Source organism: Podarcis liolepis (genome assembly GCF_965112155.1).
Source record: "Podarcis liolepis genome assembly, chromosome: 9".
Taxonomy (NCBI): Eukaryota; Metazoa; Chordata; class Lepidosauria; order Squamata; family Lacertidae; genus Podarcis; species Podarcis liolepis.
The window spans coordinates 11,554,111-11,576,991 of record NC_139564.1 but is presented as its reverse complement, the minus strand read 5'-3'; the positions used below and the strand labels follow the sequence as shown (position 1 = coordinate 11,576,991).

The 22,881-nt window shown below is 46.0% G+C and overlaps 1 protein-coding gene across 2 annotated transcripts in view; it reads right to left on the bottom strand.

The window, feature by feature from the left end:
• The window catches only part of FRAS1 (Fraser extracellular matrix complex subunit 1), a 388,317-nt gene that overhangs the window by 82,863 nt on the left and 282,573 nt on the right, over positions 1-22,881 (bottom strand). For both annotated transcript variants that reach the window (XM_083520384.1, XM_083520385.1), the window contains exons 29-35: positions 22,494-22,644; positions 15,282-15,460; positions 12,765-12,881; positions 9,230-9,344; positions 7,524-7,661; positions 2,334-2,366; positions 589-720 (exon numbers count right to left, since the gene is read on the bottom strand). In XM_083520384.1, coding sequence (XP_083376510.1) covers positions 589-720; positions 2,334-2,366; positions 7,524-7,661; positions 9,230-9,344; positions 12,765-12,881; positions 15,282-15,460; positions 22,494-22,644 — 865 coding nt within the window. The remainder of the gene's footprint in view (positions 1-588; positions 721-2,333; positions 2,367-7,523; positions 7,662-9,229; positions 9,345-12,764; positions 12,882-15,281; positions 15,461-22,493; positions 22,645-22,881) is intronic.

Here is a 22,881-nt window from a genome sequence, read left to right as displayed (position 1 = left end):
CCTGTTGCTAAAAGCTAAAGGTAAAGGGACCCCTGACCATTAGGTCCAGTTGTGGCCGACTCTGGGGTTGCGGCGCTCATCTCGCTTTATTGGCCGAGGGAGCCGGCGTACAGCTTCCGGGTCATGTGGCCAGCATGACTAAGCCGCTTCTGGCAAACCAGAGCAGCTCACGGAAACGCTGTTTACCTTTCTGCCGGAGTGGTACCTAGTCATCTACTTGCACTTTAACGTGCTTTCGAACTGCTAGGTTGGCAGGAGCAGGGACTGAGCAACGGGAGCTCACCCCGTCGCGGGGATTCGAACTGCCGACCTTCTGATTGGCAAGTCCTAGGCTCTGTGGTTTAACCCACAGCGCCACCTGCGTCCCTTTTGCCTCACCATCCCCACTACTGACTCCCTGTTGCTACTCAGCTTCAAAAAAACAAATAAACAAATAAACAAGTGTCCCCAGATTCATTAAAAAAAATCTGGTAACCATACACCAGCTAATTTATGGAAAGATCCTGAGCGGACTGCAATGTGTGTGAATTGCAACTGGGTTGTGGGCTGCAGCTTGAGTCTGCTGGATTTCTTGCTCCTTCTCCTTACCGATAGTGGCTCTGCCTCCTTGGCTGACCTCAAGGACTGGAGCAGTGATCTGGAATAATGGCGATCCATCACCAGTGGAGAGCAAGTGGATAGTAAATGTCATCTCAGGGCTTGTATGTTCTCCATCTGAGACTGAAGGGAAAACCATTTAAATGAATTTGCCTTATATATAAGAACCAGCCCTAAAAAAAACCCCCACAATTCTCCCCTACCTGCTTGCAAGTGAAGTAAATGACTCGCTGCAATTCAAAGTGCCAGTTTTGACCTATAGTGTTACAAATGGCCTAGGATTGGGGTATTTGAAATATGGCATCTTAAATGATGCACCCTAGATGCACCCTATATGCAGGTGGGTGGCTACTAGGAACGGTCTTTTCTGTAGTGGTGCCCTTGCTGTGGAACATCCTCTCCAAACATATTTGCTGCTTCACTGTCCTTTAAACACCAGGTTTACAATACAGTCGCACCTTGGATCCGGAATGCCCCGGAACTTGGACGTTTTGGCTCTGAACAGCACAAACTTGGAAGTGAGTGTGACCATTCTTTGGAACCCGAATGTCTGCCGCAGGTTCCGTGGGTTCTGATTGGCTGCAGGCGCTTCCTGCAGCCAATCAGAAGCCGTGCATTGGTTTCCAAACGTTTTGGAAGTTGAACGGACTTCCAGAACAGATTCCATTCGACTTCCGAGGTACGACTGTAGTTTCATTCACCAAACCCCTCTGGTGGGTTTTAATTGCCGTTGGGTTTGGCTGGATATGGTGTACTGTTCCTTTTGGTGTTGCATATTTGTTGATATGTGGTTGTTGTTTTTTACTTTGTTTCCCACCCCCCTTTCAATATTGCTAAGTAAACCGCCTTGGACATTAACCTAACGTTAAAGTAGGATATTGTTAAAATCATCATCATCATCATCATCTAGGATGTGTGTCTCTAAAAATCTACCCTCTCCCCCTTTGTCCTTCATAATAAGCATTTTGCTAGTCTGTGATAACTAATTTACTTTTATGTAAAGGGTTATAATAACTTCAGTAAGTAAAGGGTTATAATAACTTCAGTAAAATTTATCCTTGCCCCCCTACCTAGGATTTGCCCCCACCCCCACCCCCCAAAATACCCAAAACTGTCTTCATCATCTGCAGGAAATGAACTAATTCACACTTTTATAGAAAATGCAATCCTCTTTAAAAAACACACATAACAACAACTATAATAGCTTCAGTAACTGTTCCGCCCCCTAAAAATAACTGTCTTCCATTATCTGCAGGAAAGTTGCCTATACGTATTAGGTCAAAGCTTTACTTTCTTATTCTGGAAATCTATTATTTCCTGGCAGAACCCAGCTCTAGAATCCTGAGGCCCACTAAACAGCTGCAAAGCACTGTGATAGAATGAGGACATTTGACAGCAACAAGGTAAATGAGAAGGGTGTGCTTAAGAGCTTTCTCCTGCCTACTGCATGTCCCTGCATCTTCCTCTCCCTAGTTGGAGGTGTGTGGAGAAAAGCAGTTGGTGGGAAACAACAGGAGGAGGAACGGTTAAGCACCCCCTCACACGATCACTTCTCCCTGCTAATTTCCTTTCACATCCCTTGATCTTTTTTTTTCTTGCTAAGATTGCTAATCATGCTGTTTCACCTTCATCGCAAGCTAGGATTTAATCACTGTTATTTTTAAACTAGCAGGTATTAACAACATACTAAACAAGCTCGCAACACGTTAGAAAATGAACTGCAGGGTGATGTGTACCTGTAAAACGAAAGCTGACGGATTCTGGAAGGCCTAGAGGAAATTAAACACAAAAAGAGAACGTAATTGTTTTCAGCGTGTGGCAAAATACAATGTCGCCTTACCTGACCTACAAAACCACTTCAGCTAGTGAGGCCGATGAGATTTGGTGGGACGAGTTCCAGAAACAAACTCCCTCCATTTTGAAATAATGAGCATATTAAGAATTTGAGCCAATAGCCCCTTGGATTTCAGCTCATCTTGTAAATAAACAGCTCACTCCAAGTTGTTCTGCCTCCTTCCAGAAGCACTGAACATGTGAGGTCAGTGGGAGAAGGCTCATCAGTCCTACAGTAGGCGCTAAAACTCCAGAAAAAATTGTGGGAACTCTTACTACCCACAGCGTTTGAGCCTAAGCCTTCAATATGCCTATAAAGCACACATGCACCTCTCAAAGAACTGTAGTTTACCCATCACAAAGTACATTTCCAAGCATTCTTAGCAAACAACTGTGCCCAGAATTCTTTAAAGAGAGAATGCGCTTAAAATGCTTGGTGTGTACGGCTCTCTTAGATCTAGTTGAAGGATAGCTGACCTGTGGCCCTCCATTTGTTGCTGGATTACTACTCTCATCAGCCCTGACTATCAGCCACGAGGGGTGGGTCTGATGGGAGTTGGAGTCCAATATCTGAAGGTCCACAGGCTAGGAACTCTTGAGCTAGCTCCGTGCCCTTCAACCTTAGGTTGAAGGTTAAGCTGGCTGGGGAGGTCGGGAGTTGTAGCTTGACAACATCCGGGACCCTCAGGTCAAAGAACATTGATGCGGCGGAAATATTTTGAAGCATTTCATCTGAAGGCAAACCCAAGAGTACTATCGTTAAGAGTGTATTTAGCGTGGGTGACCTATTCAAGGTCCTACATCTAGAAACAGTCAAGCGGTTTGTGTCTCTTAAACTGCCACATGGGCAAAGTATAGCCCCTGTAGCTTCAATCTCAGGCATTTGCAGACAGAGAAGCAACGGCTGGACAAAACAAATGGCTTCTATACCTGCTTATGGTGCTGCACTAGGTAAAAGTAAAAGGTAAAGTCAGTTAAGCCCAGTCAAAGATGACTATGGGGTTGCGGCGCTCATCTCGCATTCAGGCCGAGGGAACAGGCGTTTGTCCACAGACAGCTTTCCGGGTCATGGGGCCAGCAGGACTAAACCACTACTGGCGGACATAGGACTGTGACGAGTCTCAGAGCGCACAGAAATGCCGTTTACCTTTCCGCCGCCGTGGTATCTATTTATCTACTTGCACTAGTATGCTTTTGAACTGCTAGGTTGGCAGGAGCTGGGACAGAGCAATGGGAGCTCACCCTTTTGCAGGGATTCGAACCACTGACCTTCCAATCAGCAAGTCCAAGAGGCTCAGTGGTTTAGACCACAGCGCCACCCGCATCCCGCTGCACTAGACGATTTATATGCCTGTTGATAACGTTTCTAAAAATGGGATCCAAATATTGCTGCTTTCTTCCAGAAAGTTCAGTTAGTTAGAGCTTGGTGATGAACGCCAAGGTTGCAGGTTCGATCCCCGCATGGGAGAGCTGTATATTCCTGCTTTGCAGGGGGGTGGACTAGGGGATTGGTCCTCAGGGTCCCTTCCAACTCTACAATTTTGTAGAGTGCAACCTAAGACATCCAGCACTAGCAGAGACTAAGGTTGCTTCCAGAAAACCTGTTTATTGAGCATTTCCTCCGATTTGCTACATGAAGCTTAGAGGATGTTGCAGTGAGTGTAATCCCATACTTAATCGTGAATTTTCCCTTCACTTTCCTTATTGCAAAAAGTCTGATTGCGATGGTGAGACGGGACTGTTGCACAAGAGCAACTGACTGTGCCAGTATCCCACCCGACTCTCATGCGTAAATAGCAATAGTCCAGAAGCACCCTAAGGCTTCAATTCTACCTACTCAAATTTACGCTGTGGTCTAAACCACAGAGCCTAGGGCTTGCCGATCAGAAGGTCGGTGGTTCGAGTCCCCGCGACGGGGTGAGCTCCCGTTGTTCGGTCCCTGCTCCTGCCAGCTAGCAGTTTGAAAGCACGTCAAAGTGCAAGTATATAAATAGGTACCGCTCTGGTGGGAAGGTAAACGGCGTTTCCGTGTGCTGCTCTGATTTCACCAGAAGTGGTTTAGTCAAGCTGGCCACATGACCCAGAAGCTGTCTGTGGACAAATGCCACAGCGAGATGTGCGCCATTACCCCTGAGTCATTCACGACTGGACTTAACTGTCAGGGGTCCCTTTACCTTTACCTAAGCACCATTTAGTTCAACAGGAGTAGACACAATTAGGACTGCAACCTTATTCAATCAAGGCTGCAATCCCTATATTGAAAACAAGTCTAGATATAGATGTTATGGATATAACTCCAAGGCATTTTTTTCTCCTCTTCCTACCAGTTCTTGCAGACTGAAAGCTCTGCTTGTGATTTTGTAACATTTTGGTTAGCCCTAAAAGGCATTGCTGCAGATTTACAAGGCAAAAATCTCTCTTTCTCTCGCTGTATGTACTATCAGGGTTCCCACGAGGGACCTCTTTGAAACTGAAACATTTTTGGCCATGGACTGCAAAGCTCCGAAACCATTCTGGGATTGGAATAGGCCTTCTAAATGAACATTCATTTATACTTGTCATTTGCCTCTTCCTTGGGACCGGTAAGAACAATTTAAAAGCACATTTTAAAGAAACGAGATATTTAAAAAACGGTAACAACATAATAAATCCACTCATGGCCAGCTTAAGTATGGGAACCAAATCCCAAAGTTAAAAAATGCTGAAAAAAATGCTCAGATGTGTGCTATTGTACGGTTTCAATTCTAGACGTGTGCTGTTGAACAGCTTCCATTCATTGTCACTGGGGCTTGAGCAGAAGAACTTGCTAGTGAATGGTAAAGGCAAAGGTAAAGGGACCCCTGACCATTAGGTCCAGTCATGACCGACTCTGGGGTTGCGGCGCTCATCTCGCTTTACTGGCCGAGGGGGCCAGCATCCAGCTTCCGGGTCATGTGGCCAGCATGACTAAGCCGCTTCTGGCGAACCACAGCAGCGCACGGAAACACCATTTACCTTCCTACTGGAGTGGTACCTATTTATCTACTTGCACTTTGACATGCTTTTGAACTGCTAGGTGGGCAGGAGCAGGGACAGAGCAATGGGAGCTCACCCCGTTGCGGGGATTCGAACAGCCGACCTTCCGATCAGCAAGTCCTAGGCTCTGTGGTTTAACCCACAGCGCCGTACTCCACCTAGAATCATAGAATCACAGAATTGTAGAGTTGGAATGGACCCCAAGGTCATCTAGTCCAACCCTCTGCAATGCAGAAGAAGAAGAGTTTGGATTTGATATCCCACCTTTCACTCCCTTTAAGGAGTCTCAAAGCGGCTAACAATCTCCTCCTCCTTCCTCCCCCTCAACAAATACTCTGTGAGGTGAGTGGGGCTGAGAGACTTCAAAGAAGTGTGACTGGCCCAAGGTCATCCAGCAGCTGCATGTGGAGGAGCGGAGACACGAACCCGGTTCACCAGATTACGAGACTACCGCTCTTAACCACTACACCACACTGGCTCTCAATGAAGGATTCTTTTTGCCCAATGTTGGGCTTGAACCCACAACGCTGAGACTACGAGCCTCATGCTCTACCGATTGACCAGTCATCTGATCACAGCCTTCCCCACTATGGTGAGATGTCTTGTATTCCCATCTGAAATATAGTGGTTACTTCTAAATTTGCATGTATATGCAAATTTTATGCAGATCCGTGCTTTCTCTTTTGACCACACCAAGCCTCATTTTTTTCCTATCCGTAAACGGGCATTTTCTCATTTCAGGCCCATTGGGAGAATTGGGTTGTTTGTTTGCTTTGTACTTTCAAAAATGGCAGCTGTTTGCATTGTAATATACCCCCGAGATCTATGTCTCGATGTCCTGCGCTACAAATTATTTGACAGTGTGCCAGGGAGTTTCATGAACTGATAATTTTATGTCCTGGTAAAATCCAGTGATTTAGTAATATAATTGCTTTTAGATTTCATTGCCTTGGAACACGCAGTCCAACAAATGAGAGACTGTATATATCATCAGAACTGCCACATATCATTTGGAAAGGCATTATAACGAGCTGATCGCATTGCGGATGGGAAGGATGCTGTTCTAACAAAATGGAAGGAACGTTCGGGACAAGAGGTGCCCATGGTTAATATAATTCCCTTTGAAAATGGAATTTCTCATGCAGAGAACATCAGAACAAGCTCCTCCACCCAGTGTGGACTTCCAATCTCTCTCACAAAGGAAAATTCACAACATGTATCTACGTATTTTTCCTTATCAGAATTCTGTGAAAGGAGCAGCTATGGAAAGAGAGATTTGTGCAAGATTTTGTGTAAGAGACTTTGATGCTGAGCAGCTCTTTGAGCCTGCATAAACCCCATATTCAACGCATATTCTGGTTCTCTTAGGGAAGCCATCCCAAATCTGATGCCTCCGGGATACTTTGGATTACAATTCCCATCAGCCCCAGACAGCACGGCCAGTGATGGGAGTTGTATTCCAAACGATCTTAAAGGCACCAGTTTAGAAATGACTGCCCTGGGGCCAATGAATGTTACATGGGGAAAAAATGGAATTACTGTAATCCCAATAAAAGCTGCTTCAGGAGAGTACGGTTTGGAAGGGGGCAGTCACAGTTTGTACCTTTTCCTGCTCCAAATCACTCATCCCAAAGCTGCTTCCACCCAACCCAAGCACATCTGCAAAGGTAAACAGCCCGTTTAAACACATGGAAAGATTGATTTTGGAGAGGTAACAGGTAGGGAGAGGTCAGCTTCTCTGCTCCAATTTGCAACCTCAAATCTCTCAACCTCGCTTTTTTAAAAGCAGCCTGGGCTTTGACGTGTATCAGCTGTACAAGGAGGACTATGCCACATTAGGCTGTAAGTGTGGACTACATGCTTAAATGCGCTGCAGTGCTGTCATATGGAAAGCTAGGATGCCAAAAACAAGGATTTGTCCTTTCTCACCTTAGCATCTATTGAAGGGGCATCTGTTGAAGCCCTGGTCTATACTGCAAGCTATGGCACTGAATGATGACTACAGGAATGTGCAACGTGGAGATTCCCCCAAGCAGATATCTGCCTGCCCGTGCTACCCAATTCAACTAGCTTCTTACCAGCAAAGGAGAATTCCATCAGCTCTCTGATATGAGGGGCTGCAGTAGGTGGGCGGTACACGATTTTGCCATGGTTAATGTCAGCCTGTGTAAAGTACTTTACCGGGGACAGTGGCTTATCCCTGTGCTCCACAATGCCTGCAGAGAGAGGGAGAGTTTCGTTTTCAACACACAGCATATGTTACGTTTCTACAAACATATCTTGTTACCAGATACAGTGCTGATGTCTTTCCTGTATTTCATCCAACGACCACCCAATTAATTGTCAGTTTGTATGAGACTTGAACCAGGAACTCTCTGGTCTTTACATTGCCACCTCTAGTGATGAATACAGACGTCACCGATATCAGTTCGATATCAGGAGCTTGTAATTGTAACTCAGCTACAAGGGGAATAGTACATTCCATGAGTTCTTCTCCAGCTCAGATTTTAATCTCACACAGAGAAGAACCGCACTTCCCACTCTCCCCCATCTGCCCAGCCAGTCCTTAACATCCAATATCTCTTGGGAAAACTCCATTTCCCAGGTCTACTTGGGCCCAATGTGTTTGCGCAGCGGTGTGAAAACCCCCCTTTCTAATAAGACTGAAGAGAGCCTAATGGGCATCTCTGCAGTTCCTAAAAGAACAAAATATTTTCCTAACCTCAACCTTGACTTGAGAAGGGCTGACTCATCACAGGGGTGATGCCAGCCCTCCAGCTCAATATGCCACTATTTTACTATGCCAGCTCTCCAGCTCAATAAATCTAGTTCCGTAAACTCCACGGGAGACAGAATTCACATTAGGCCTTTTGTCACTCCTCATAGCACTTCTGCTGCTCTCTGCACACAACCCACCCCCTTTGCTTGACACTTCCATGCTGTTTATATAGCAGTCACTGCAGCCGGGGCAGGCTGCTCATCCCTGGCGCTTTGCCAGGAGTCATTTCCGAAATGCCAAGACTGTGCCCTGCAGAGTCTCCAGCCTTGCACAATTCTTCCGAAGCATCACGCCAGGTGCCAGAAGGGGGGCCTTGATTCAGTTTGGCTCTGCTTAACCATAACACATTTTACAGAAAAATAACTCTGCTTAATCTAAGCCAATCTGATTCGAGCCTAGGAATTTCACCATAAATAAAGGTAAAGGGACCCCTGACCATTAGGTCTAGCCGGGCCGACTCTGGGGTTGCGGCGCTCATCTCGCTTTATTGGCCGAGGGAGCTGGCGTACAGCTTCCAGGTCATGTGGCCAGCATGACTAAGCCGCTTCTGACGAACCAGAGCAGCGCACAGACATGCCGTTTACCTTCCCGCCGGAGTGGTACCTATTTATCTACTTGCACTTTGACGTGCTTTCGAACTGCTAGGTTGGCAGGAGCTGGGACCAAGCAACGGGAGCTCACCCCATTGCAGGAATTCATACTGCCGACCTTCTGATCGGCAAGTCCTAGGCTCTGTGGTTTAACCCACAGCACCACCCGTGTCCCATAAATAGTGGGTTGCAAAAGCAGAGAAAAAGAAGCAATAGTCTCATCTTTAGGCTTCACCTGAAGACAGCTCTTTGGTCTTCCCTGAGCTGGCTTAGCTATAAACATTATTCTAGGCAAGCCCTGATTCATTGCTTCTATCCCCCACAATCCATCCCCTCCTTGATGCTTTTTTTGCCACTCTCCAGGTTTCAACTGTCAATAAAATAACACAACAGCTCCTTTACTAGGTTATCTTGCCTTGATTTGGTGGCAAAGGTACAGTCACATTGTACACGACTTTCTCAGTTGGGCTCTCCGAGTTGACAAAGGAGAGATGAAGGGGTTCTATCGGGGTCACACGATCTTCCAGAGCCTGAAAGAAATTAAGAAGTGACAAGCTGAGACCAAGATGCTTAGGAGAGTTACCCCCCGCAAAAAAACCCATGAGGGACAAATTAAGGGAGCAGCTGATATACGACAGAGATAGGGAGTTATATGTCAGTGTTGGGATTGAGTGACTTCATTTTTAAAAAAAATATTTTTTATTACATTTTCAGATACAAAGTCAGAGATATAAGAACCATAGAAAAGAAGTAAAAGAAACAAAGAAAGTAAAAAGAAAAAAATCCAACTTTCAAAAACATTTTTACATAACCAACTGGACTTCCCCGCATCTCCCTCACCATGCGTTCTTTACAATAAAGAATGTCAGCAAATTATTACCTTGTTTCATGTCTTATTTTGTACCTTTCAAATATTGTATTTTTAAATTTAAAATACTTTTTATCAATTACTTATACCTTAAATCAAACTTAATATTACTTTAAATTTCAACCTTTTCTTACTTATAACTTAGTTTCCTGTTTCACCAAATCTAGTTGCTGAAGCTAAAACTTCCAAATCGTACAATTTTTTAACAATCATACAACTTATAATATTTTTGTAAATAGTCCTTAAATTTTTTCCAATCCTCTTCCATTGCTTCTTCTCCCAAATCTCGGATTCTGCCAGTCATTTCAGCCAGTTCCATATAGTCCATCAATTGCGTCTGCCACTCTTCCAGTGTGGGTAGATCTTGTGTCTTCCAGTATTTTGTGATGAGTATTCTTGCTGCTGTAGTTGCATACATAAAAAAAGTTCTATCCTTCTTTAACACTTTCTGGCCGACAATGCCCAGGAGGAAGGCCTCTGGTTTCTTGGGAAAGGTATACTTAAATACCTTTTTTAACTCATTGTAGATCATTTCCCAGAAGGCCTTCACTTTTGGACAGGTCCACCAGAGGTGAAAGAATGTCCCTTCAGCCTCCTTACATTTCCAACATTTATTATCAGACAGGTGATATATCTTTGCAAGCTTGACTGGGGTCATGTACCACCTATATATCATTTTCATAATATTTTCCTTCAGGGCATTACATGCCGTGAATTTCATTCCGGTGGTCCATAACCTTTCCCAGTCCTAGATGAGGTTTCTGTTTTGAGTGACTTCAAAACAGAAACCTCATCTATCTGAAAGCATGATGAAGCTAGAATTCTGCCAAACTTCACTTGACCTCCCTATGTAAGTTATTTAAAGCAGTTTCGACATGGCACTGAGCACCTTCTTTCCTGCAGGCAGCAGCCAATCTATTCAGAAAGAATTTAGGAAAGCATCACACAGACTGGATGACGATGCAGGAAACCATTTTATGAAGGATAGATTGAAAAGCACGGTCCCTCTGCGCGTGGGCGCGCGCGCGCACACACACACACACACACACACACACACTGCCAGAGAGCAGGGAGAATCCCATCAGTAAAGCATAATATGTCATTAAATCCTCAAATTCCATAGCAAGCAATTTGCCATAAAACCCCAGAAATGTTCTGAACAACCAATCCCGCTATCATTAATTTTTTTTGCTTTATAAAAGGATCAAAATCAAGTCACCATAGCATGGCGCAAATAGTCATTCCCACACAGCTGAAAGCTGAGCTGGAGAAAATGCTTTTATCTTCAGCTCTTGAAGAGAAACTTCAGATGAGTGACTCTGTGTCAGGGACTGGACTGAGGAGGAATGGTGGGAGCCACATACACACCCTTTTCCTGAACCTTCCCAAGGGCAGGTACTGATTTAGAACAGTGGTTTGCAGAGGGGCATAGTCCAGAGGGGAAATGCTGGGAAATACTGGGTGAGGAACAGCCAGAAGAGGAAACACCAGGAGAGGGACAGCTGGCAGATTTGGTGTCCTTGGACAGCATTCCTGACCCCCCTTTGCCCAAGACTAGATGGGCTTTGAGAGTGATAGAAAGCTACTTTTGCCCTTCGGAGGAGGTGGAGTTGCGGGCTTCACGGCCCCAGTCCTGCGCGATTGGGGGGATTCCCGGCCCTGTCACCTCCTGACCAGCTAATTGGCTGGCTCTTGGGGTGTGGCCTGCCTTATTTAAAGCAGAATGTGGCTGGGGATCTCCCTCTATGCCGCTTACCAGCTGTTCCTGCTTTTCCCACCCTCCCGCCCTTTAAGGTTTTCGTTCCTTGACCTTACTATGGACCTTGGTTGGTCGCCGTTGAGGAGCCTGGTAGGAATTTTTCCACTTGGCAAATTGGCACCAGCCACTTGGTTTTCGCCTACCTCGTAGCAAATGGTCACAACTTTCTTGGTATTGGCGGTTAGGCATTGGTATTGGCGGTTAGGCATTGATCTGCTTATTTACTACCACCAGTTCCCTGAAGCCTGACATTCGGGCACTCCTGGAGGTGCCAACCAGACCCCATGGAGCTGTTTTTCATGGAACCTGGTGCACTATCAACACCAACTCTGCAGGTAGTGTTATTATACTAATCTTTGGCCCAAGCCCATCTCTCAGAGCCACTTTTGCTTTCAGCTGCTAGCTCCACCCATTTTGCACAATAAGGCAAAATGTCTCATGGGAAACGAGCACTTCAACACGTACAACAATAGCCTCTTGGTGTATAAGTCTGCTGGCCACAGACAGGAGTGCTCCTTGGCCAAATGTAGCCCAACTGTTTGAACATCAGCTTTGCATGGAGAAGGTCTCAGGTTCAATTCCTGGCATCTCCAGGTGGGGCTGGGAGAGTCTCCAGTCTGAAACCCTGGAGAGACAAGTCAGTGTAAGACCAGGATTTCCCAAACAGAGGTTTTTGGACTACAGTTCCCATTATCCCTGACCACTGGTCCAGCTAGCTAGAGACGATGGGGGTTGTAGTCCAACAACAACTGGAGACCCAAGTTTGGGAAACCCTGATGCTGGTAATTGTTGTTGTTGTTTAGTCGTTTAGTCGTGTCCGACTCTTCGTGACCCCCTGGACCAGAGCACGCCAGGCACTCCTGTCTTCCACTGCCTCCCGCAGTTTGGTCAAACTCATGCTGGTAGCTTCGAGAACACTGTTCAACCAGTGCAGACAATAGTGAGTTAGATAGACCACTAGTCTGACTCCATATAAGGCAGTCTTTTTAGATGACTAATCCACATGGAGTCTGCAATGGGACAGGCAGGGGGAGAAACAATATTTTGCAGCCATTCTCTTTAAGTAACCTGAAAATCAGCTTAGGATCGTGTGGAGTTACCGGTAAGTTACACAACCAGGGATTTGTTTTCATATTTCCTGAACTAACAGTGCAGTCTTATGAATATATCTACTCAGAAGCTCCCTGGAGTTCAATGGTGACCAGATACCGGATTGCAGCTTTAGTTGCAGAATATTCTTTACCAATGGATAAAAAACAAACAAACCAGGAAATACATAGGAGTGACTTCTTTTCACTGTTTATTGCCTTGGGTTGGACTTACGGTCATGTGGAAAGAGGAGCCCAGGGAGATCATGGGGGACTCTGGAGTGTGTGGCAAGATGGCAATGTTGAGCAAGTGCGTCTCCAGGTGGGCTTGTGGGGCGACAGCACTAGAGACCTGCAAATGTGGCAACACAGAAAGGAATGAAGATTTTTTTACACATCATAACAAACAGGTGCAGCAGCTGCCTTCTAAGGTTTATTGCGTAATCTGCGCATCTCCAAAAATTGCCTTTTTTAAAAAAACCTCTGCCTAGTTTCCTATAGGCTAAACACTCATTCTGTGCAGGAAGATACAAATAAATCAATTCATAGTCTTTTCTCAACCAACACCACTGTTGTGTTGTGTTGTTGCACTCTTCAGAAGATTATTAGGGGTCCCTTGATGACATCAATTACAGTCATACCTCAGGTGAAATGTGCTTCAGGTTGAGTGTTTTCAGGTTACGCTCCGCGGCGACCAGGAAGTAACGGAGCGTGTTACTTCCGGGTTTCGCCGCTCCCTCATGCGCAGATGCTCAAAATGACGTCACGTGCATGTGCGGAAGCGGCGAATTGAGACCCGCACACGCGCAGACGTGGGTTGCATTCGCTTCAGGATGCGAACGGGGCTCCGGAACGGATCCCGTTCACATCCAGAGGTACCACTGTATGAACTTCCCTGCGAGTCAGCTTACCAATTTTCTTCTGCAAAGCACATCAAAAAGGGAGCATTGGGATGCTCCAGAACATACTCTCCATTCATGTAAGGCAACCATGAGGTCCCAAAGGCTTGGCCAGAGTGCCATTCATGAACTGAGAATGCACCTGAGAATGTGCCACAGAATGGCGGACATGCATTCTGGTGAGCAGGAATCCCATGGAAGACCAGAAGTTGATGTGCAAACTATGCTCTGAATTTAGAAAGACTGAGAAGCACTGAGAAGCAAAATAGTAATAGTAATAATAATAATAATAATAATAATAATAATATTGCAGCTCAGAATTTCCAACTGTATTCCCTTGAGCAAGAGAATGGGCTCAGAATGTTGCAGCATGGAATGTCTGTGGGGACATGGAGAATTTCCCTCTCGCGGATGGGAACAGACAGCCCATGTATTCTACTCAGTTTTCTGGACTGCAGCCAAATGTTTTATCAACGGAACCATGGGAAACGGCAACATAAAAAAAAAAATTCCAACAAGTAAATAATAAATCCATAAATTGACTTGTGGGATCTGTTTTTATTAGAGGTCACTGGAAGCGCAGTTCCCTGAGCGCTAACAAAAAAATAATTCATCTGCATTTCCTCCGCAGCGCCAACCCCATTCATCAGGAAGCCGGCAGATGGATTATTGTCTTGCGGTAGGATAGAGCTAGCTGTGGCTTCTCTCCCCTGGCACAATTTACCGTACAATTATGGCCCCAGCAGCAAGGTGCTACAGCAAGGAAAACAGCACCCCTCAGTCATGCAAAATGCATGCAAGTTAACAGCAACACAGCCATTAAATTAAAGATTAGCTTGTTCAACATCCGGCACTTCAACACTTCCTCATTATCACTTATGTTAATTACCTCAGAAATTACTTTAATTGCCTCCCGAGTGCTACCGTAACTGCTTCTATGCGGTGAGGCAAACGTACAGAACGCGGCACACAAGCGTTCGAGTTAGCTTAGCCTTTCAGGAGAGTGTTAAACCTAATGAGAGGGGCCTTGTTGAGAAACACAACTTGGCATTTTTAAAAAAATAATAATCGTATCTTGGGAAAGAGGCCTGATAGTAACACAGTTCTATGCCTGAAGGGACTAGGGCTGGGCGATATATCAATAGAACATCCAAAACCAGTTTGAAATCCATATCGTGATATTGGTTTCATAATTTTTGGCCATCAATATATTGCGAATATCATGATGTGCGTGTATCTGTGTGCTGTGTAAAAAGCACAATGTGGGGAAAACCGTGAAGCCAGCCAACGCCTCTGCGTAGCTCCATCCTTATTTCAAACATTGTGATATATCAGTATATGCAGGGGTAGGCAACCTAAAGCCCAGGGGCTGGATGTGGCCCAATCGCCTTCTAGATCCAGCCCACGGACGGTCCAGGAATCAGTGTGTTTTTACATGAGTAGAATGTGTCCTTTTATTTAAAATGCATCTCTGGGTTATTTGCGGGGCCTGCCTGGTGTTTTTACACGAGTAGAATGTGTGCTTTTATTTAAAATAAATCTCTGGGTTATTTGTGGGGCAGAGGAATCCGTTCATTCTTTTTTCAAAATATAGTCCGGCCCCCCACATGGTCTGAGGGACGGTGGACTGGCCCACGGCTGAAAAAGGTTGCTGACTCCTGAGTATATGGCAAGGTTCAGTTGGTGATGCACCACAATGCTGAAAACCAGATATCGCCCAGCCCTAGCAGGGACCTTTGCCAACAACTATGAGGAATCTGACAAGTGCAACTGATGCCGTGGCTGGCAAGCGGTCAGGAAAGCAGTTCTGCGAGGGATTAAATAAGCAAGGAGTTTGGTGACGCATAACATGCCTGGAAGCGAAAGGAGTCGCTCTCCGTCTCGGATCCAGAGTGTCTGTACCAGATCACGCCTTCGTTGATGTCTCGCTGTGTAAACGAGGTGGTTGGTGTGGCTCCTCTTCCATCAGGCAGAGGCTGCCATACTGGCCCGGGGTCATCTGCTGGCATCGGGACCAGGAACACCACTTCACCTGAGGAAGAAGAGATAAAAAGGGACATGGCCTTTCTGTTAGATTTCTGTTATGCCACTGTGCAGTTTTTGGAGTCACAAGGACACTGACAAACTGGAACGTGTCCAGAGGAGGGCAACCAAAATGGTCAAAGGCCTGGAAACGATGCCTTATGAGGAACGGCTAAGGGAGCTGGGCATGTTTAGCCTGGAGAAGAGGAGGTTAAGGGGTGATATGATAGCCATGTTCAAATATATAAAAGGATGTCATATAGAGGAGGGAGAAAGGTTGTTTTCTGCTGCTCCAGAGAAGCGGACACGGAGCAATGGATCCAAACTACAAGAAAGAAGATTCCACCTAAACATTAGGAAGAACTTCCTGACAGTAAGAGCTGTTCGACAGTGGAATTTGCTGCCAAGGAGTGTGGTGGAGTCTCCTACTTTGGAGGTCTTTAAGCAGAGGCTTGACAACCATATTTCAGGAGTGCTCTGATGGTGTTTCCTGCTTGGCAGGGGGTTGGACTCGATGGCCCTTGTGGTCTCTTCCAACTCTATGATTCTATGATTCTATGATTCTATGATTCTATGATTCTATGATTCTAAGACTCTGTTTACATTCCAGACGGTTGGAAGTCTCACAGAAGACGGATGTTGATGTTACTGGTTTCCTGTTTCTTTGTTCCGGTTGTTCTCTGACTCTCACAGAGAGCAGATGCATATTCTTTTCTGTCCTGCGTAGTTAGAAATAAACGTAGCGATGTAGCACATATTTCCAGCTCCTTCTGCTGTCTGCGTAAAGAGGAACGTGCCTGAAGCCTCATTAAAGGCTTAGGTCGTTAATCACCATCAGAGGAGGAGAGCCTGATGGATTCCGGCATCGGGACCAGGAACACCACTTCGCCTGAGGAAGGAGAGATGAAGAGGGAGATGGCCTTTCAAGCAGCAATTGTCAGGAATGACCAGGACGCCAACGCAGAACCCGCAGCTTTTTGCTAAAGGTTGGCGGTATATGGTGGTACCAGCGTTGCAGTCTTTTGAGCACCAGGCAAGTGCATTATTTGCCATAGCGTTTTGTGTTGTTGCCGTTGTCAACAAAGAAGAAAAAAAGAACGCAGAACTATACTGATACAAAATCTTATACCACTTGTTCTTCTCCCATTGAAAAGTTAGTTCCACTTATTTTAATGGATGAAAAGGAATTAAAAAGCACAATGTTATCATAGCTCAGTTGGTAGAGCATGAGATTCTTAATCTCAGGGTTGTGGGTTCGAGCTGGACTAGATGACCCTTGGGGTCCCTTCAAATTCTATGTGCACTCTATATATTCCCCTCATTCTAAAGGCTGGTGTATAATGCTCATCTTTCTATACATTTCTTTGTTTTCTAACAATTCAGTTTAGTTAACCACTCTGGCATTTTAAGGGGTTTTTGTTGCCTCTCTGTCTACTTTTAAGTTTTTATACTATTTCCTATTGACTCTCGGTCTGCAAACAGCTATGATTGCAATGGGTTTTTGTGTTTCATCTGAATAATTTTTTTATGTTTTTGTGTTTCATCTGAATAATTTTTTTATGTTCGCTGCCCTGGAATCCATTGAATGGAAGGGGGGAGTTTAGAAATATTTCAAACAACCGAGAAAAGGAGAAAAGCGCCCGCAGGACATGTTCACGCCTTGCTGGATTTCAAGGCCTGCCTTGCAAGGAACGCCGGCTGAAGCATCCTACATTAATCCTTTGTAACATGCACATCTAACAACTATACTGATCTCTACAAAAACACCAGATGTTACTTATGCTCTCTCTTCCAATGAAAGAGGACTTTTCGAAGGCAGTCCCAGGGAAGCGAGACGATAGTTAAGCAAAGCCAAGGGCAGCTTCAGACAATGCAGATGAGCAGTAGCAGCTGAATAGGCAATAATTGCAAGCCCCACACATTTGAATATGGGAGGCGGGGGGACAATCGGACACCAAAAGGGCGACCATCTTCAGGCCCTGTTGGTGGGCTTCCCAGAAGCAGCTAACCCAACTGGCCACTGTAGGAAACAGGACACGGGGAAAAAGGTCAATCTTTTCATTTGATCCCACAGAGCTCCTCTTACATTCTTTTCATTGCGGGATGGAGATGCAAAACATCTCCTGCTCATGATGTGGGAAAACATGACCAGCCAAAGGCATAAAAGAAGGTGCATTCGCTCTGCAATTCTTCCCCACAACGTTGTGGAGCACACTGGTTACCTGGCTGAGAGCTGGATTTAACAAAATAAAAAAAATTCCCTCCAGTAGCACCTTAGAGAGCAACTAAGTTTGTTATTGGTATGAGCTTTTGTGTGCATGCACACTTCTTCAGATACAGGTATCTTCAGATACAGGCATCATGTGTACGCACACTTCTTCAGGTATCTGAAGCAGGTGGCACTGTGGGTTAAACCACAGAGCCTAGGACTTGCCTATCAGAAGGTTGGCGGTTTGAATCCCCGCGACGGGGTGAGCTCCCGTTGCTCGGTCCCTGCTCCTGCCAACCTAGCAGTTCGAAAGCATGTCAAAGTGTCAGTAGATAAATAGGCACCGCTCCGGCGGGAAGGTAAACGGTGTTTCCGTGCGCTGCTCTGGTTAGCCAGAAGCGGCTTAGTCATGCTGGCCACATGACCCGGAAGCTGTACGCCGGCTCCCTCGGCCAATAAAGCAAGATGAGCACCGCAACCCCAGAGTTGGTCATGACTGGACCTAATGGTCAGGGGTCCCTTTACCTTTACCTTAAGGTGCTACTGGAAGGAATTTTTTTATTTTGTTTCGACTACGTCAGACCAACACGGCTACCTGCCTATAGATGGATTTAAGTTCCATGAAATCAGGCAGTAAAGGGGAAAGGTTAAGGCTGAGGGTTGACCGGGTGTTGGGGGAGGCAGATCTCACCTGACCTCTGAGTGAAGAGGCTATAGCATCATTCCCTCTATTTCCAAAGTTCAGGGGATGTGAGTCATGGGTTATGTAGACAAAATGGCATCACCTGAACACTGGAGGGATGTATCAGCAGACCCTGCAGATTTGCAGAAGTACATAGAATTGAGGAGTTGGCCTACTTGGGAGGAGGACCAGCTGAGGAATAGGAATGGGTGGCCTAACTGCACAGAACCTCTCAGCGTCTGCCAGGCCGTTGCTGGAATGAATAGCTCTTCTCTCAGCCAGCTGCTGTACTTCCAGCCTCGGCTCCCACCTGTCTATATTTACAGCACTTGTGTCTGGTTCTGTCTGGGCCCACTTCAGCTCTGAGGTTGCCTTCAGAGAGCACCTGTTTGGCACAAAGAAGGTACCAGCATCTTCAGGTAGGGCAGGGAGAGAACGCTGCCTGAAATCACAGGCAGCCACTGCCAGTCCGTGTTGACATTACTGAGCTAGACGGACCCAATGGTCTGTATAAGGCAGCTTCTGTGCCACAGTTCCTGCTCCTACGCTAATAATAATACAAATAATAATAATATTTGTATGCCGTGCATCTAACTAGGTTGCCCAACACACTCTGGGCATCTCCCAACAGAGTTTTGAAAACACAATAAAACATCAGACGTTAAAAAGCTTCCCTATACAGGGCTGTCTTCAGATAAGTCAGATAATTGTTTATTTCCTTGACATCTGATAGGAGGGCATTCCACAGGTCAGGCGCCACTACCAAAAAGGCCCTCTGCCTGGTTCCCTACAACTTCACTTTTTGCAGGGAGGGAACCGCCAGAAGGCCCTCGGAGCTGGAGCTCAGTGTCCGGGCAGAACGATGGTGGTTGAGATGCTCCTTCAAGAATACAGGGTATGAAAGGTAGAGGAACCCCTGACCATTAGGTCCAGTCGTGGCCGACCCCGGGGTTGTGGCACTCATCTCACTTTATTGGCTGAGGGAGCCGGCGTACAGCTTCCGGGTCATGTGGCCAGCATGACTAAGCTGCTTCTGGTGAACCAGAGCAGCGCACAGAAACGCCGTTTACCTTCCCACTGGAGTGGTACCTATTTATCTACTTGCACTTTGACGTGCTTTCGAACTGCTAGGTTGGCAGGAGCAGGGACCAAGCAATGGGAGCTCACCCCGTCGCGGGGATTCGAACCGCCGACCCTTCTGATCGGCAAGTCCTAGGCTCTGTGGTTTAACCCACAGCGCCACCTGCGCTTTCTCCTCAGCCGGCTCGGACCTCAGGAAGCAGAACCGACCCCTCAGACACTCCTGCTGAGGCTGTGCCATTCTGTATTTATGAGGCCAGAGAGGGCTCAGCAACACCGGAAGCTTTGTAAAACCTGTACTCCTCCAGCATTATTACAGACGTTGGGACAACTCTCAACAGAAATCCTATCACGCTGACAATAATATTGGGATTCAATATTAGCGCCGCTGCCTGCAGCTGTCCTCTGGGTTGCTGATGGGACGCAGCCACTGAGGCCTGTAATCTATTTTGACACCGGAGTTACAGATTCCATTACGCTGACAGTTTGGAGGCCGCTGTCTCGCGGCCCGTGTTTGTGCTCCTGACAGATCGAGTCCCATCGGGGCTTCCGCGATGTCTATTTAATATCTAACTGCTGAATTATTTAAAATGCATACATCTCAATTAAATAAACCCACACACCAAGCCAATCTGGCATGTAATTGATACTTCCTCTGTCCTTTGTGAAATCACACTGTGGTAGCTAAATTTAGCTCGAATCATTGCCGGGGATGTGGGAGGGACATTGACCGATAGTAATAATGATGATCTCTCTCTTTCTCTATTGTAAGACTTGGGGGAGTTGGCGAAGAGAAGCTTACTGGAGCCAGAAGTGTTGTTGGTTGCCTTAATGGTCGTCGTGTAGTGGGCAAATATCTCCCTTGTTAGATAAATAACACAAAACGACTAGGAAAGAGTTATAGGAAATAGAAGGCTCCACTGAAAGGGCTGTAGCTCAGCAAAAGAGCACACGTTTTCCATGTGGACAGTCTCAAGATTCAGTCTCCAGCTTCTCCAAATAGATCATGGGAAAACCTTTATCTTAAGTTTAAAGGTTTTTCCATGCTCTAGCAGAGAGGAATGGCAGATCAAGTTGATGGATTATGCCGAAATGGCTAAAATGACCGGAAGAATCAGAAATCAGGAAGATCAAAATTTTAATAAGGAATGGGGGGAATTTATAATTCATCTTTAAAACCACTGTAAACAGTTAAAATCGTTAGCAGGATTGGAATAACACTCGTAGTTAAATGGTAGATTTCGGACACAATGGAGAGGTAAAAGATTTGGATTATTATAAAAGGTGCAGGAGGAAATGATTAGGACCCACAAAGTGGAGGAGGGAAGTCCGGGAGATTCTATGGAATCTTGTTTCTACCTTTATCTGAAACTCTGGAGAGCCACTTCCATGGTTAAGACCAGAGATGGGCAACCTTTTTGGTCCTGCGGGTCGCCTGCTGTATTGTTTTAGAAAAAGCATGCCCTCACTATCTGTCTGTCTGTCTGTCTCTCACTCATACACGGGAATGTTTCTCCTAAGATGGTACTTTGCTGACATATTTGGCATAAAAACAAGTGGGTGGTGTTAAGTTTTGCTCAGGGTAGATCTATTGGGTCTAAAACTGGTTACACATCCCAGCGTTCAAATTTCTACAGCATCATGAAGCTTTCAGGTTGGGCCAACTGAATTCTCTCTCTCAGCTGAGCCTAACTCACAGGGTTGTTGTGAGGTTAAAGTAAAGGTAAAGGTACCCCTGACCGGTAGGTCCAGTCGCAGACGACTCTGGGGTTGCGGCGATCATCTCGCTCTATAGGCTGAGGGAGCCAGCGTTTGTCCGCAGACAGCTTCCGGGTCATGTGGCCAGCATGACTAAGCCGCTTCTGGCGAACCAGAGCAGCGCAAGATAACGCCGTTTACCTTCCCGCTGGAGTGGTACCTATTGATCTACTTGCACTTTGACATGCTTTCAAACTGCTAGGTGGGCAGGAGCTGGGACCGAGCAACGGGAGCTCACCCTGTCACAGGGATTCGAACCGTTGACCTTCTGATTGGCAAGCCCTAGGCTCTGTGGTTTAGACCACAGTGCCACGTGCGCCACTCTCAGCTGAGCATAACTCACAGGGTTGTTATGAGGTTAAAGTAGCCCGCATCAAAGCACACCACCCTGAGCTCTGTTGAGAAGAGGTGGGGATACCAATGTAAACTTCAGCAAACCATCTTCTGCTTCACATCTAATTTAAATGGGCCATCTCTAGAGACCTCCCAACATGCTGGGAAAAGGGGGCATCCGGGGGGAATGTCTATAGGCTACACATTATTTTACAAAAACCCTGCTGTCTGTGCTTCCCTAAAGTTTATTTATTTAAGTCCTAAAAAGAATGTATCACAGGAAAAAAGTAAAACCTGAGTATTTGTGATAAGTTCCAAGTTCAGGGGTTTTCATCTACTTACTCCTGTCCTGAAGCAATAGCTTCCCTTGTTTGTGTCATCAATTAGTTGTCGAGGAGATAATTGGGACGATACAAGGAGAGGAATTATAACTTCAGAAAGAGAACAGGCTCTGGGAAAATAAGAACCCCTGAGGATAAGATTGCTGTCTTTTACAATAATGCTTCTCGTTCATACTAATTAGCAGAGAGACCCCATCAACAGCATAAGGCCTCTGTTAAAGTCACTTCGACTGCGGCGGTTTTATACGTGAGCTTTCTCTCTGCCAGCCATTGCTTTAAACGGCATCTGGTTTGTTACACACACACACATATATATACACACACACAGCAAGAAAACTGTCACGATAAACTGGCTCCATAAGCAGACATGGAGCTGTTTCCTGGATTTTGGGTTTTTAACTGAGAAACCTAAGGCAGAGGTGAAGAAATGTGCAGGAATATCAAAGGAAGCTTCGGTGGTTAGTGAAAATTCCCAGGCACCTCCTGCAGACCTCTGCACTGCCGCCTAATTTTATCTAAAACGAAGTTCAAGGCAAATGTTCTGCTCAAGCAAGGTGGCCCTGGAAATTTCAGGAAGAGGGAAGGTATTCTGTAAGGTTCGCTAGATTCTTCAGGGCAGTTTCATACACCCGCTGCTTACCGTATCGTGGCTGATCTCTAATGGTGTAGACGATCGCGGAATCGCTGACCCCTGGCACCTCAGCTTGCAGAATTCTGTTGGTGATTTGCAGCATCCCTCCCTCCGGGACCCACACCATCGAGCTGGCAACCAATCGCGGCAGCCCATTGCTCTGCAAAGAGGACAGAAAGCGACCACAGTCATTAAACGCTGACCAACAGAAAACACATTTCGAAGACACGAATAAGGCTGACCATCTTAGGTGGTATTACAGTCACACCTCGGGTTACAACTGCTTCAGGTTGCATTTTTTTGGGTTGCAGACCGCCAAAACCCAGTAGTACCAGAACGGGTTACTTTCGGGTTTTGGTGGTCACGCATGCGCAGAAGACCGAATCTTTGCACATGC